This window comes from Acinonyx jubatus, chromosome C1 (assembly GCF_027475565.1).
Source record: "Acinonyx jubatus isolate Ajub_Pintada_27869175 chromosome C1, VMU_Ajub_asm_v1.0, whole genome shotgun sequence".
Lineage (NCBI taxonomy): Eukaryota > Metazoa > Chordata > Mammalia > Carnivora > Felidae > Acinonyx > Acinonyx jubatus.
In genome coordinates, this window is record NC_069381.1 from 139,803,325 (window position 1) to 139,819,577 (window position 16,253).

Here is a 16,253-nt window from a genome sequence, read left to right on the forward strand (position 1 = left end):
ACGGCCAGGAAGCCATTATTTTCAGCAGTGAGCCTAAGGAAAGGTTTTACCAAGGAGAGTATAATTTTAGATGGACTTGTATTTGGTATTTAGAAATATGTGGGACATTTACACTATACAAAGGAAATTACACAAGTAAGTGCTCGTGTATTATAGAGTAGGGGGACACATCCCTCTGGCCAAGCCTAGCTCTCCTCTCCCCCACCCAGTGCCTGGATTCTCTTGGGCCACCTCATACCAAAGGAGCTGCTAATCTGGTTAAAGGTCCACAATAGTCACTCTGTTGTAGCAACAAAGAGGTGGGATGTTCAAATTCAGCACCTGTGCTACAGGTGGTCCTTCACTTCTTGATTCTGATTTGGTAATGAGAATATCAGGCAGGGTTAGCTCCAGGGTATACCCAAGCATCACTTCAATGCGCTGTGTTTCTATTCCTTACAGACTGTTGGTGGTAGCTACAGGTCTTAACTCAGGCTTCGGTGTCAGATGGCCTATGTCATGTATTCTCTACCCTAGCATTACCAAAGCTGTGCAGGAGGGATTCTGGGCCCTCCTGTGCCTCATTAGTACTTTGTTTCCTTTTTGTTTTGATTCTTTGCAAGCAAGTCCTTCACAAATGCCTGAAGGAGTGAAATGCTCACAAAGCAAGAATGGGGTGTTCCCAGGTCCTTGATTACACGATCATCCAATATTGTTAAAATCCCAACTCACTCTCCAGTCTCACCCCAAGCCAATTGTTATTCTAAATCAACTGATAACTTTTCAGGCAGATGTGAGATGTTGCTGATGGCAAAGATGATACAAAAACAAATTTTTTTATTTGACTTTGAAAGTTATTCAGAAATGCATAGTCAAGGCAAAGCTGTCAATCACTGCCCACGGTCTTTCTCTACTTCATATCCAGCCTTATTTCCCTTCTGGGAACAAACTCAATATTTATGGCTCAAAGTTTCCAAGACTGGTGCATCCAGAGTGCTGCTTATAATTCTCAGAGTACACCATATATTTCTAGATAATTAAGAAACAAAATCACTTACATCACTCTGTAGGTCATAGGCCTTCCTTGCCTGGATAACATCATTTTGATCAGGATGACATATCCATTGGTGCAGGTAATTACGGTAATCAATATCACTGACAAGTTCCTGTCCATGCTTGGCGGCCAACACCGACACCATGTCAGCAGGTATATTGATTTTGGCCTTTGTTTTATGATAGTCTTCTTTGTATAGTCTGTCATTCTGAATCTGGCCTGCGTGCTCAAACCAAACCAGTTTAGGATCATCTCTCATCGTTGGAACACCAACATAATGACCTCTTTGCTTTACATGTTCAGCTTTGTATTTCAGCTGGCAGGAGAGAAAATAGAGATTCCATCAGTTATGACAAGCACTCAAGGCAAAGGGGGCTGGAAACATCAGCATTCAGCCCCTCAGCCTTTTGTCAACTGCCTCACTGAGACTAAATAACAAAAAGCAGTGAAATAAATAGATATGAAGAAACAGCAATTTAAAAATAGAAAAAAAAATATTTGTTTTCTAATTCTGCCTATATCTTATTTGAAAGCTTAGAGATTTTAAGGAAGCGGGGGAATAGAAGAAACAGTAAAGCGTGCAAACAACAGCTTTTAAAGAAGCCAAAAACAAACTCCCAAAGCCTACAGGAAGGACTAGAAGGGAGCAGATACTCCAACCATCCCTAAGCCCGGCCAGGCCTGCTAAGCCAAGGAACACTCCAACGTGCACTCACATAAGGATAAATTACCTCACTCTGAACATCACTAGAGTGATGGGCATGGACAAATGGCACCGCATCCGGAGGCAAAATGTAACCTGTAGCTTTTTGCCTCTCCCAACCTTCCTTGTAGAGATACTAAAAGACAGAGAGCCACAACAGAAGCTTAAGTAAGGAGTCACAGTGAGGGATTGGTCATGTACATACATCTCCCACAGTTATATTATGGTCCTTTGTCTCCACACAAAGCACCAGGCATCTGGCTAAAATCCATACCTGGTCCAGAATCCGGGCTGCCTCCTGGGCAGTGTGCAGCAAGGGGGTTTCTGTGAGGGTGTACTTTGATTTGGTATCATTCCAATCTTTCCGGTATTTAATCTGGAAATGAGAAGCAAGAGGGTAAGTTACTTGATGTTAAGAAAATATAATGTCGTCCAAGCAAATGCAAGCATCATCTCAATGACTACAATCTGTATCTCAGACAATGATTGCATGCTGAGCTTAAGTAGGTGGAAAGCTTTGGAAATGACATTTCACGACTGGGCAATTTTAGAACGACAGCCATGTACTTACATCATTTAGGATCTCACCACTTTGTTTTGCAGTCACATAATCAACTCTGTCATCCACAGGAGTAAAGTTGAGAGTTTCTATTTTCGTGCGGTATTTTTTCTATGGGAAAGAAAATATCTTTCAAACAGTTGTAGTTTCTGGTCCTGTCTGAGCTGAGAAAGAGATACTGGACTTAAGGGTCCTTCTCTACTAGAAGTGTAGAGTGCCATATTTGAATGGCACCTTCTTGGCAATTTGGCCTTTCTTCGTAGTCTTTTATTTTTTAACAACTGAGTGGTTTCTCACACCTCCCACAGATTTTTAAAGTAGCAGGTTTGCTTAGTTATCAAAGTCATGTAATACAATACTCTGTGTATCATGATACTCAATGTGTTTTTTTTCAACTGTGTAAACTTCTCCCAAGTGCGGTGTCATTGCTGACAAAAGAAGTTTTCCATTTACACAATTCCAAGCATCAGTGAGTGTACTGGACATTATATTATGGATGTGGCCCCATGATGAGATAGGGACAGTAGAGGATTGTTTTGGGACAAGATATTTCTGGCTTAAATGACAGCAATTGCAGTTATTAACACTGCTGATGGGGCATGACTTCATTTTGGCTTGTGTAATTTTGTCCAGTCTCCCAGGAAATGCACTAAATGGCCAGGTAAAATCTTGGAATACCTCACTGAAGATATCTGCAGCATGTTTGGCATGATTGTCAGAAACGGAATCAGTCGGCATCCACCCGATCCCACGTAACCATTCCAAGTCAGCCTTGTAGACAGCCTGTGGGAACAGAGCCATGTGATTTCAGCAACTCTGGTCATATGGTCCTATTTATTCTATCTATTGATTTGATGGAAAAATACAATATAAAGATGACATACTCAAGCAGCTGGGAGGGTAACATAAGTAAATTCATTGGGAGGTCAGGAGGTATGAAAAACGGGGAGACATTTTTCCATTTAAAGGGGGTTAGCCTCAATTCGGCTCCAGTTATTATTGCTAGGGCGTAATGCATGTCCAGGAATTTGTTCTCCGATTTTTCTAAAGAAGTAGGGAATCCTAAATTTGTACCCCAAATTTCCTGATTTAAAAAAACTTGGCAACTTAATTCAAGATTTTTAAACACTATATCAACTGAATAAAAGCCTACCTGTGCCTACATCCTTTCCACAGACTGCCAACGTTGTACCTTTGTTGCTACATAAATTCCACAAATAATATTTTCACAGTAGTTGTCTTTATACAGTCACAGTTAAGATTTATAGTCACACAACCATATATTCCTTAATACAAAATCTACATCTTTCACAGCTTTGATGATTTTTGACACCATACTATATGATGTAACTAAAACCAAATTCTTGGCTGTATAAAGACAGGAAGCAGTGATATAAAATTTAATGACAAACTTTCTGGGAGTCATGGCAAAATGAGAAAAGAGCTCATGCTAAAATGTAGCCCACTCACATCGCTTTGCAGTTGGTAGGCTTTCTTGGCCTGAATCACATCGTTCTGGTCAGGCATGCACGTCCACTCGTGTAGGTAATTGCGATAATCAATGTCGCTGACCAGAGTCTGGCATTTTTTAGAGTGCGAGATGGAAAGCATGTCTGCAGGGCTTTGGAACTTAGTCTTCCATTTGGCCCAGTGCAGCCGGTACTCTCTTTCATTCTGAATCTTGCCAGCGATGAGGGCCCACCGGATCTTGTTGTCATCCCTGGCTGTGAGGGTACCCACGTAGTGTCCCTTCTGCTTCTCATGGTCAAGCTTGTATTTATACTGGAGATGGAAAAACAAAGCAGATGGGTCACAGTATGTGCTCTTGATGCACCTAGGATGTTTGCTTAAAAACTGAGAAGTTAAACAAGGCCACACTTACGTCACTGGCAATCTCCCTGGAGGCCTTGGCAGCCTGGATAGGGATGGCATCCAGCCGCACATCGCAGCTCATCTTCATTTCATCCCAGCCTTCGCGGTAAATTTTCTGAAGACGAGAAAAAAATAAGGTATCATTTTGGATTCAAATGTACCAATAACTTCAGCGGCTCAAGTAGAATTAATATCAGAGCAGTACAGTTTTGAAGTCCCAGAATAGGTTGAAAAGAGGATAGGTAAAAGAATAATTCCGCACCACGCTACTGGAATACGAAATTGTGTATGGAGTCCAAAGATCTGGGCTTGACAAGAGTTGTTTCTTTTTAATTTAAATCATGGCCTCTATGTAGTTATTCATAGTTTATATACATAATAGTGTTTAGATGCTTCTTTTTTTTTTTTTTTTTTAGATGCTTCTTGTATCAGTAGCACTGGGATAAGGTTATGGTCAGACTTAATGAGAAATTACTGGGTTTCTTTAAGTTAATAATTCCAATTTATTTAATTTTAAAATTCAACTCAATTCTGTCATCTTCAGAATTATACACTTTTTATATTTGTGGGGAGGTTTTCCCCAGGATGGTTTCTTAGATTTTTTCATGTAGTTGATGATGCATATTGTTTGGGAAAGTTAGATATTCCTTCTGAAGCACAATTGTATGTTAATAGCCATTAAAATTTTTTTTCATGTTTATTCATTTTTTGGAGAGAGAGGAGGGGAAGGGGCAGAGGGGAAGGGGCAGAGGGAGAGGGAGACACAGAACTCGAAGCAGGCTCCAGGCTCCATGCTGTCAGCACAGAGTCTGATGAGGGGCTTGAACCCATGAACCGTGAGATCATAACCTGAACCGAAGTCAGGGGCTTAACTGACTGAGCCATGCAGGTGCCCCAATAGCCATTTTTAAAATGCAGTGTGTTTTTATTTATACACAGAAATTAAGGTAGTGATTTACAGATAACTTTTCAAATATATGTTCATATTTAAATGGACACACTCTGTGTTGATGATGTAAGACTCGAAAGTAACAGTAATTTAGGGGCGCCTGGGTGGCTCAGTTAGTTGAGTGTCTGACTTTGACTCAAGTCATGATCTCACGATTCGTGGGTTCAAGCCCCGCATTGGGCTCTGTGCTGATAGCTCGGAGCCTGGACCCTGCTTCAGATCCTGTGTCTCCCTCTCTCTCTGCTCCTCCCCTGCTCGCGCTCTCTCTCACTGTCTCAAAAATAAACAAACATTAAAAAACAAGAAGTAACAGTAATCTAAATGTATAATTCAGAAATCATACCAATCAATGTGGAAGCTTTAAAAGTGCAGAAAGATGAATTTCAATTATTGACAGTTTCACGGGCTTTGCATATCTGAAATATGAGTGTAGACAAGTTTTGTATGAATTTTCATTCAAGTTTTTGTATGAATTTTGGGTAGGCCTATTTAACAATTGACTTTTATTTTTAGACAAAATAAAAGTGTTCTCCACATTTAAATGTAGAGTGTTCTCCCACATTTAAATGGAGAATATTTAATGCAAACTCGTCATGTTATTTAGAATTTGTTTTTATTTTATTACATATGTTATACTGTTTTTAATTATGTATTAAATTTTTGTTTATGTGTTCAAATATATTTTTTATTTGAGTTAAAAAAAAAATCAGGGTTTGAGACCAAAACTTCGTCTACTAACTTTGAGACACGGATCAATTCCTCAATCACTTTAAGTCTCAACTTTCCCATCGGATAAAAACAAAATAGCACTATATATTTTATTCATGTGATTAGATTAAATGAGTTAATTTAACATGAATTTGCTGGTTACCTAGAAAATTATATACAAATATCTTGAAAAAGTTGTGCTTTCCAAATGATAGAAACAGTTTTAAGTATGACTTTTATCAAGATTATAGTAATAGTGACACCATGTTTTAAAAAAATGTACCTTTTGGTTAGCATTCACATGGGAGGTTTGATTTCCTCCAAAGCACAAGCCATTCTCATTAATGTCTTTTTACTTTTAATTTTAGAGAGCAAGAAAGTGTGTACAATCAGGGGTGAGGGGCAGAGGGGGAGCGAGAGAGAATCTTAAACAGGCTTAACATTCAACACAGAGCTCATTGCAGGGCTCGATCCAATGACACTGGGATTATGACCTGAGTGGAAATCAAGAATCAGATACTCAACTGACTGAGCCACACATGCGTCCTTCATTAATGTCTTAATATCGAATATCTAAATATCTGAAGTTTGTAACTTTTGGTATACTTTCAAATACTACTCTTGCTTACATCGAGATATCAGCTGTAGGATTCTGATATTTCCAGCTAAGAAATATATCCTACAAAAAAGAGCACATGAGACTTTCCCTGATTGTCCAGCCAAAGGTGCCTCTGGATGGAAAAGAAGAGGCTGAGGACTTTGTTTATGCTGCAGTTTGGTGATGAGAAAGCACTGCACCATAATACTATTCTTGTCTAAAAAAAAATGTATCAACGCCCTAAAATTTCATTTTCTTCCCATCTCTTGGAAAAAACTAGCTCCCAAGTGGCCCATTATAATAGAATTGATGGTGCGGTTTGGCATGTGGTGAGGAATCTTTTCTGGGCAGGTTCCTTCTCTCACAAAGATTTATTATTTTTTGAAAAACGTCAAGTTCCAAACCATGGTGAACGACATTAAGGTAGTATACTTCTTCTAGGGTCATACTTTTTCTACTCACAAGAAAGCTCTATGATCCATGAAGACAGTACCTTTCTTGAGATTTCTTAAAGTGTGTAGCTAGCCACTGAATTCTCTCATTTTATTATTTATACTCTTTAGTTCATTCTCTTCCTTTTTCCAGCCATAATGATTTATCCTGTAGGTAATGATAATTTTGCCTTTTTAAACCCAATATTTATCTCTTACTCTTATGTAATTATTTTGGCTTGAATGAGCTTACTCACTTAGCTAGAAATTCCAGCAAACATTAAATAATGGTGATGTCAATGAGCATCCTTGTTTCATTCCTAGCTTGAATGAGAAACTTAACTTACTGAGAATGAGTCTGGCTTTGATTTGAGATTTATTCTTTTAGTCACATCAAGAAGATAGTCATTTAACCTTATTTTATTAGGATTTTATTTTTAAAAATAATGGATATTAGATTTTGTCATACGCCTTTTCAAATCTATTAAAATAAAGATGTGATTTTCTCTTTTGTTCAGACACATTATTAGGTTTCTGAATATGGAACCCCCCTGGCATTCCTGAATGAACCCTAATTATTTTTTCTCGTATCATATTCACATACTATTAAACTTTATTTGTTAATATTTAAGATTTTCTTCACTATTGGTTTACAGTTTTCATTTGTGGAACTATCTTTGACAAGTTTTGGAAATTGTGATGGCTTTCCTTCTTTCATTGGGCTCTATTATAGTTTGATTATTTCTTAAAGGTCTGAAAGAATTCTATGAAATCATCTGGATGACCCTGACATCTGAGAGGAGGGAGGAGAGTCTTTAATAATCCTCTTAATTTCTTGTTATATGTTTTTTTTCCCCCTTGGGCTCATTTTGGTAATTTATGATTTCCTAGAAAATCCCCTACAGATCCAGGCTTTAAAATTAATATGTATAAAGTTTTGCAAGAATTCTTATAATTATTTTGTTCATCTGACTGTTGTTAATTTCCCTTTCTTGGTCATGTGTCTCTTCATTCTTCTTTAAACTTTCTGGTCCTTATTACCTTCTCCCTTTCTGTCATGTTGACACTGGCTCACCAGTAACTGGCCTTGCTGGGTGACTCAGAGCCAAGGATCTGCTCCTTTCCTCAGTTTTTTTTTTTAAGTTTATTTTTTATTATGAGAGAGAGAGAGACAGAGAGAATGCAAACTGGGGGAGGGGCAGAGAGAGAGGAGAGAGAGAATTCCAAGCAGCTCCACACTGTCAGTGTCAGCTAGATGTGGGGCTCAAACCCACGAACTGTAAGATCATGACCTGAGCCAAAATCGAGAGTCAGAGGCTTAACCGACTGAGCCTCTCAGGTGCCCCCTGCTCCTTTCCTGGTCAAGGACTTATGTTAAGGAGTCTTCCCCATCCCCACCCAGTCAATCTTTTCTCCCCTGGCTATGAAGAGTTCCCTGGGGATATCATAGCACCAGCTGGTGAACTTATAAACAAAAAGGGAGTCTGTTGAGGTACTTACATTGCTCACATTAAGAGCATTGGCTCTAGCAAGATTAATTTCTGGAGTATCCGGCATTATGTGGACTGAAGTTTTATCCTTGTCCCAAACTTCTCTGTACTTTGGCTATGGAAAGACCCAACAATAACAAAATTACTTTGCAACTTATAATTTTGCGAGTTCCAGGGCACAACTTTCAACTTTTCTGATCTAAAATCTTTTCATATTAAGGAAAAAAAACTTCCAAAATTCTTTCATATAAGTTACTCAAATTTAATATGAAATTGGTAATGGTACCAATTCATGATTACCTTTATTAGTACTTTGAGTTTTTGTTTAAAGTTTATGAAAAATAATAAAACAGCCCTATCAACATTATGGATTAAAATCTTTGCTATCATCAACATCATTATCATACAAACAGATTGCCAAGTTAATTATTTATCATTTATGAGCATGATTTAATTTTAACACAGGGGAAAAGTGACTTACAATACTAATATTTTCAGCATTTGACTTAGCAAGGACAACTTCGGGTGTGTCGACAATACTTGTGTACTTGAGTTTCACCACAGGTGTCCGATAGACACTGTCTCGTAGGATCTCCTGGGCATTTTTGACTCTCAACACTTCAGGAGACCCTTCGGGCATCCAGCCGATGCCACGTAGCCACTCCAAGTCAGCCTTGTAGATGGCCTGGGAAAGAAAACAAAGTTAAGTAGAGGCAGTGTTTTTTTAATTGTGGTAAAGTAAGAAAGCAGTTTTATGTTATATTTTACCTTCCACAAACAATAATTAAAAATGAGCATTGACAGACATAATTCCTCAAATGCACAGCAGTGTTCTGTTCTGCTTTGTTTTTTTGTAGCAGGGGCACTTTACACACTCTTAAAAAAGCAGAATGATGCAGAAGGAGCTCTCTGTCTGCGGGATGCATGGAAGATTTTGAGTTATATTTAAGTAACATCATACCAGCTCAGGTGGGCTTTAAAGCAATAATAATGGGCTATCCAGTAAGTTCTCCACACAGCAGCTGGAATGATCGTCATAAAGTTTACAAATCAAATCTGATGCACCACATGCATCCTATGGCTTCCCATTGGTCTTAGGACAAAGATCAAAGTCTTAACATGGACTAGAAGATGATGATAATCTAGCACCAGTCCTTACCAATTCTTCCAGTCTCGTCTTATATGTGCTTCCCTTTAACCTATGCATTATGACCCCAATGGACTTTTGGTTTCTTGTTTGTATACAGACCCCTTTGCATATGGTGGTCATTCTGCAGAGCCAACTCCTACTCTCCCTTTATACTCCCACTCACTCAGTACTTCCTTGGTAAGTTTTCCTCCTCACTTTTTCATAGCACCATGGATCACTCTTTCTCAGCCATCTGATTTTTTTCTATTGATATTCTGCAGTTAACATCTGTTTCTTTGTTATCAGTATGAACTCCCTAATGTCTGGAACTTTGTCTTGTTTCTTCCTCTTCATTCACTGTTGTATCTTTAGTGCTTAGCACAGTACTTGGCACATGGTGTATTTTAAAGGGATAATTAAGGATTCAGTCCCACTGTGGTAAATAAGAAGTTCCCCAAAAAATTAAAAATAGAAATATCATATGATCCAGCAATTCTACTACTGGGTATTTACCCAAAGAAAATGAAAATGCAAGTTCAAAGACCTACGTGCACCCCTATGTTTACTGCAGCATTATCGACAATAGCCAAGGTATGGAAGTGATCAATAGATGGATTGATAACAAAGGTGTGGTAGGTGTGTGTGTGTGTGTGTGTGTGTGTGTGTGTGTGTGTGTGTATGCATATGCATGTACACATTTTACTCAGGACAGAAAAAAAACCATGGTCTTGCCATTTGTGACAACACATATGGACCTATTATGTTAAGTGAAATAAGTCAGACTGGGAAAGACAAATACCCCATGATTTTACTTACATGTAGAATCTAAATAACAAATGAATAAATAAGCAAACAAACAAAAAGCAGAAAGAGACCAATCAATACAAAAAACAAAAAAAACCCCTAATGTTTTCAAGAAGGGAGGAAGGTGGGGGGATGGGTAAAAGGGGAATGGGAGACACAGGCTTCCAGTTATGGAATGAATAAGTCATAGGGATAAAAGGTACAGGATAGGGAATATAGTCAATGGTACTGAAATAGTGTTGTATGGTAACAGATCATAGCCACACTTCTGGTGAGTGTAGACTTGTTGAATCACTATGCTGTACCTCTAAAACTAATGTGACTTTATGTGTCAAGTATACTTCAATAAAAAAAAATAAAGGAATTCAATCCCTGGTTCCACAATTTTGATCTCAGTTGTTTTTTCTTTCTTCCATTTCCAAGATAGCACCTCCCTTTGAATTGGGATTTGCATTTTCTTGGTTATTCAAACCTGTTTTTTCAGCTATAGATAAGTGGTTAACTAGAAAAAATTGCTCTATGTTAAGCACCGGTTACTAATTTCATAAAAAAATCATTCTGTTTTTCAGAAATGGTATTTTAATAACCAGTTAATAGGATACAAATATCAGGATAAAAAAGGTAGTAAGAGGAGTGAAAATGCAGTAAAATTTCTATCTTAATGAAGAAGGACATTGTATATTTTAGTGTGTAAAGTATGATGGATACCCAAAATTCATAAGGATTCTCAAAAAGGATTACATATAGATTTTGAAGTTTGCCTTCCTCATCCTTTAGGAACTTGATTCATATGCATTTCATTATATGCTAATGTTATTCAGGTTAATGGAGAGACTGAATTTCTCTAGAAACTGGCCTAAATTGACCAGTTGGCAATTCATTTCAAGTGATGGATACACTTTTCTATAACAAATTCATTCATCATGAAAGCATCCCTTGAAGCTTATGGGAATCAAGTTCAAATAATTTAAAGAAGGCATTCATTCTACATAAGAAATTAATACCCTAATGGAATCCATGATTTCTATAAGATTGGATGAGCAGAAAATATGAATCGAAAAATACTTTAAGTAGACTAATGAAACACCATATTGTGAAGAACACTGAATTAAGGAAACTAATGAGTTTGGAATACACTGCTAACCTTTAAAATTAATTTCAAGGAAGTAGCCCTGTCATTCAATGAAGGACCATAGGAATTCTTATGTTTAGGAAACTACAGACACAGCATATATTAAGGAATCTATAGAAAAAATCTGATAGCACCACTAAAAGAAAGAAAGAAAAAACACTTTCTGAATAAGACCAGCAGTAAGGAAGGCAATCAGTAAACTTGGTAAGATGTTTAAGAGGTGCTCATGTAAGGAGAGTTGCATTTTCCTGAGTCCTAGGAGGAATGACCAGGCAAAGCTCTGGAAGGTTTTCTCCCTGGGAAACAGCTCATTCCTCAGGCACCTCAGTTGGTACTCTGTGCACAAGCAACAACTTACATCACTCTGCAGGTCGTAGGCTTTCCTGGCTTGGATCACATCATTCTGGTCGGGAAAGCAAGACCAGTGGTGCAGGTAATGGCGGTAATCCACATCACTTGCTAATGCCTGGCCTTCTTTGGCAGCACTGATGGACACCATGTCTGCCGGGATGGAGATCTTGGCCTTGTTGTCATTGTAGGCCTTTTTGTACAGCCTGTCATTCTGCATCTTTAACACTTTTGCTGCCCAAACCAGTTTAGGGTCTTCTTTGGCAGTGCGACATCCAATGTAATGACCTTTCTGTTTCTCATAAGTAGTTTTGTATAGATACTGGTGTATGTGAACAGAAGAAAGAAGAATTATTTTTCCAAACTCACTTTTTCTAAACAGCCTGCTCAAAATAACTCTATCTCCCTTAGATGAGCCTTTTATGGGCCCTGTTTTTAAGTCCATACTGTAAGTTTTATGATTATTAACACATTGCTTTGTCTATGTCTACATGCATGAAAACATTGTGAGCACCTCGAAGGCAAGAACTGTGCTTCTGGATTATTCCCAATATAGGCTTATGTGGTGTTTCCCAAACTTCAGTCACTGTCTACCTCCTTCCCAGGCGTTTTGCCACAATCAGTTACTATCAGTACTTCCTACTTTAGTCTATCAACTAGATTCTTTGTTTAAATAAATTTAAAGTGTGAACTTTAAAATATTTTTGTTCTAAAATTTATCATTCTATGTAAATGGGGAAAATCAATACTTTTCTAGCACACATCAAATCATAACTTTTAAAAAATGCTTATCCATCAACTGCATAAAATTATTACAGGAACAACTTATGTATGCTGCACTTCAAGAGGCAATAGAATTCTGGGGCTTCTGGGTGGCTCAGTCAGTTGAGCCTCGAACTTCGGGCTCAGGTCATGATCTCACAGTCTGTGAGTTAGAGCCCTACATTGGGCTTGCTGCTGTCAGCACACAGCCCACTTCAGATCCTCTGTCCCCCTCTCTTTCTGCCCCTCCCCTGATTGCATTCTCTCAAAAATAAACATTAAAAAAAACCCTCAGAATTACTTTTATCCATTGAATTTTTATAACTGCTTGTAAATTAAATAATATTGACAAGATGCTGAAAATAAAAATCTGTTCTTAAACATAAGAAGAGCCAAGCCCTGATGCAAAAGCATCACCAAACTGTTGTAAAAGTTATTCCTGAATTTGAGATGTTAAAACAAGACACTAATCACCATGATCTCTATTCTACTTAAGTATAATTCCTTCGCAAATAAGTTAAAGATTAGACAAGTATTAATTTCTCGTGTGCTGTCTGTTAGCGTTGGTTAAGTCTGTGAAAGGAGAGCTCTTACATCACTGGCGATATCCCTGGAAGCTCTGGCGTGCTGAATTGGAATGGCATCTTCTCGCAGGTCATAACCCGTCATCTTGACGTCTTCCCACGCTTGCTTATATTGTTTCTGCAAATGGAGATTGCAATGCCACAGTTAATCTGAAGAGGGAGCCACTGAGTCAGCATTACTGATGTGTTTAAGAGAATATGTTAAGTTACGCTGAAAATTAGTCTCCCCTTAAAATTTATAAAATAGGCTGGTTTCATACTGAAATTAAGTGCCAGTAGATTTTTAATGAAATTAATTAAAATTCATTTTTTTTAAAGAAAGTAATTTAGGAGACAGTAAATCATGTGAAAATGAGAAAAAATATATATATCATTTTGCTTTAAGAGGAAAAATCAATGATGGGCCACTACAAAGAGAACCAAATATTACTATACTTGCATGTATATGTTTTTATGTTGTTTTTGGTGAAACTAGTGCATTTTTCCTTCCAAAAAAGATAAGGACACACATCTCTATTTATAAACACATGCATACACATACAAGTGCATTTGCATGTGTGTGTGCACACAGAGCACTTATCGTTAAAGACTAGAAATAAAAGGAATGGTAGGGAAATGCCTTTTGCTTAACTCCCTCTGGAGCGTATCAATTTAAGTTTCAGTTAGGCCAAAAATATTGTGTAAAGCAAATGGATGTATAGTTCCTTACATCACTGATCTGCATGGCATTGATTTTGGACTGCAGCATCACTGGAGTGTCAGCCGGCACATTCACATTTGCCTTCTCTCTTTCCCAGGCATCACGATACAATGGCTGGTAAAAATGAAAAACAAAGGGTGGGTGATAAGTAAATAAGTCCATTACTACGTGAATAAATTATAGGTACAATTAAAGGTTCTCCTTGGATGTTCTCAGGTAAAAACATAGATCACATTTTGTTTTCATTGTGTTTTTATTTAAAAGATGCCAGTAGTGACTTCAACAAGAATATATTCTTGTGTGATATGATATAAATGGAAAATGAGTCAGAAACCTGGTAGTAAAATGATTCTTTCCCATTAATTCACATGTAATTACCAGGCAGGTAAACCCACAATGCAGGTAACTATGAACATCCACATTGCTAATCAAGTTCTGGCTTTCTTGGCCCAAATAACTATGATAATATCTAATATTGGGGCCACCCCCTGGACTTTTCAACTTACCTCATGATTAAAAATAAAAAGGTGGCAGTGATCATGGTATTAACTGGTGGACTTGTATTACAAGCAAGACCTCAAAATGTATTCAGAGTGTGTTATCAGAGTCTGTGGGGTATGAAGATGTCTACCACACTTATGTTAATTAACCAAAGAGTTATCTAAATAAATGAAATGTGGATACTGTTAATTGATCGACTATATGAAATTCTATCTGGATACATAAATGTTCAAGGTTCTAATGCTGGCATTAGCAACTTAAAGTTCACAATTAGAGACTTCTAATTAATTAAAGTTCACAATTGAGACTTCTCCACTATGTCTGAATGTATCATCAGCCCGGCTTACCTCACTGATTTGTACAGCATTGATCTTTGCCTGGATGACTTCAGGGGTATCAACAATGCTGGTAAATTTGAGGGCCTCAGGCCTTATACGATACAGCCTCTCATTCAGGAGATTCTGGGCATTCTTCACTCTCATCACTTCCACAGAACCCTCTGGCAACCATCCTATACCCTTCATCCATTCCAGGTCTGATTTGTACACGTTCTACATGAAGGAGAGAACCACAGAAGGCAGAAGAGTCAAATCTTCCCACAAGAACACAATGCCAGTGGGCCACACACTACCTCTAATCAGCTGGGTGGCCAATCCCATGAAACAGAAGGATCAACACTAATTGTTAATATTTGGGTGTTACATCCCGGGCACACATTTCTGGGAGAAGTTCACCATATCCTACAGGAATTGGAACAGGACTGACAAATGACACTTGTAGAATGACAGATAGCAATGGCACTTGATTTTGTTTTTATATAAGGTTGAGCTTCTGTGCTCACCATTTGAAATCTGCCATTTTGGTACTACTAGAATAACATTTGTAGGAATTTGGGAGATAAAGGTCTTTAGATGCATATATAATGAGGAAAAAATATATACTTGCTACATGAAAAGGAATCCTCTGTAAGATAGAGAATGTTCAAAATAACTCTACTACCATGAAAGGTACAGATTAAGTTAGGCTCTATTAGGATTACCACTTAAATTATGTCCCTAGGGAACACACTGTGATGATATACAGAGACAAATATCTCCCCAAGAGTCTGCTGATAATATACGCACATCGCTCTGCAGTTCGTAGGCCTTCTTAGCCTGGATCACATCATTCTGATCTGGCAAACATGTCCACTGGTGCAGATAATTGCGATAATCAACATCGCTAACCAGGACCTGGCATTTCTTGGCCTGAACAATCGACATCATGTCCAATGGCGTATTGTGAATTCCTTTAGACTTCTCATAAGCTTTCTTGTATTCTCTGTCACTCTGGATCTTGGCAGCATGTATAGACCAGACCAATTTGGGGTCATCTTGTAGGGTGCGGAAACCCACATGGTGGCCCAATTGCTTACGGTATCCTTCTTTGTATTTGTACTAAAGTTGTGAAAAAACAGACAAAAAAATATGAAAATAATGTAGTAAGAGGACTTTTCATTAAATGTTTTCAGAATATTTTCCCTGCCTTAATGTAAATTGGCTCAACATTGGCAGTCATTACATATTTCAGTAAGGAAATAGGGCTATTTTTGGCAGTTTCATAGAGAATATGAGTAAATCAGGAGGGAAGTAGCATGGTGAATGAGAGTAATTACAAAAAATTATAGCTAACATTTACCGAGCAATTACTAAATGCCCAATACTATTATGAGTGCTTCAAATGTATAGGTTGATTCTTGTGAAATTGCTGAATTTTTTAGTTAAAATAGTTGAGTAGTAGCAACTATCATCTCAATCTTCACAACATCTCTGTGAAGTGGATACTATTATTATCACACATTTCAGATGTGGAATATAAGACAGTAGGTGTAATCATGGTCCCCAAGGTTTCCTAGAAAGTGGGATGTTAAGTCAGATCGTCCCCCAAGAGCACTGAGAGTACCTCAGTAGG

At 37.9% G+C, this 16,253-nt stretch overlaps 1 protein-coding gene across 26 annotated transcripts in view; it reads right to left on the reverse strand.

Moving 5' to 3' along the window:
- The window catches only part of NEB (nebulin), a 212,133-nt gene that overhangs the window by 76,064 nt on the left and 119,816 nt on the right, over positions 1–16,253 (reverse strand). For all 26 annotated transcript variants that reach the window (XM_053215075.1, XM_053215069.1, XM_053215068.1 and 23 more), the window contains 14 exons: positions 15,428–15,739; positions 14,651–14,854; positions 13,812–13,916; positions 13,113–13,220; positions 11,767–12,078; positions 8,825–9,028; positions 8,354–8,458; positions 4,178–4,282; positions 3,766–4,077; positions 2,974–3,078; positions 2,308–2,406; positions 2,011–2,112; positions 1,765–1,872; positions 1,038–1,349 (listed from right to left, as the gene is read on the reverse strand). In XM_053215075.1, the coding sequence (XP_053071050.1) occupies positions 1,038–1,349; positions 1,765–1,872; positions 2,011–2,112; positions 2,308–2,406; positions 2,974–3,078; positions 3,766–4,077; positions 4,178–4,282; positions 8,354–8,458; positions 8,825–9,028; positions 11,767–12,078; positions 13,113–13,220; positions 13,812–13,916; positions 14,651–14,854; positions 15,428–15,739 (2,493 nt within the window). The remainder of the gene's footprint in view (positions 1–1,037; positions 1,350–1,764; positions 1,873–2,010; positions 2,113–2,307; positions 2,407–2,973; positions 3,079–3,765; positions 4,078–4,177; positions 4,283–8,353; positions 8,459–8,824; positions 9,029–11,766; positions 12,079–13,112; positions 13,221–13,811; positions 13,917–14,650; positions 14,855–15,427; positions 15,740–16,253) is intronic.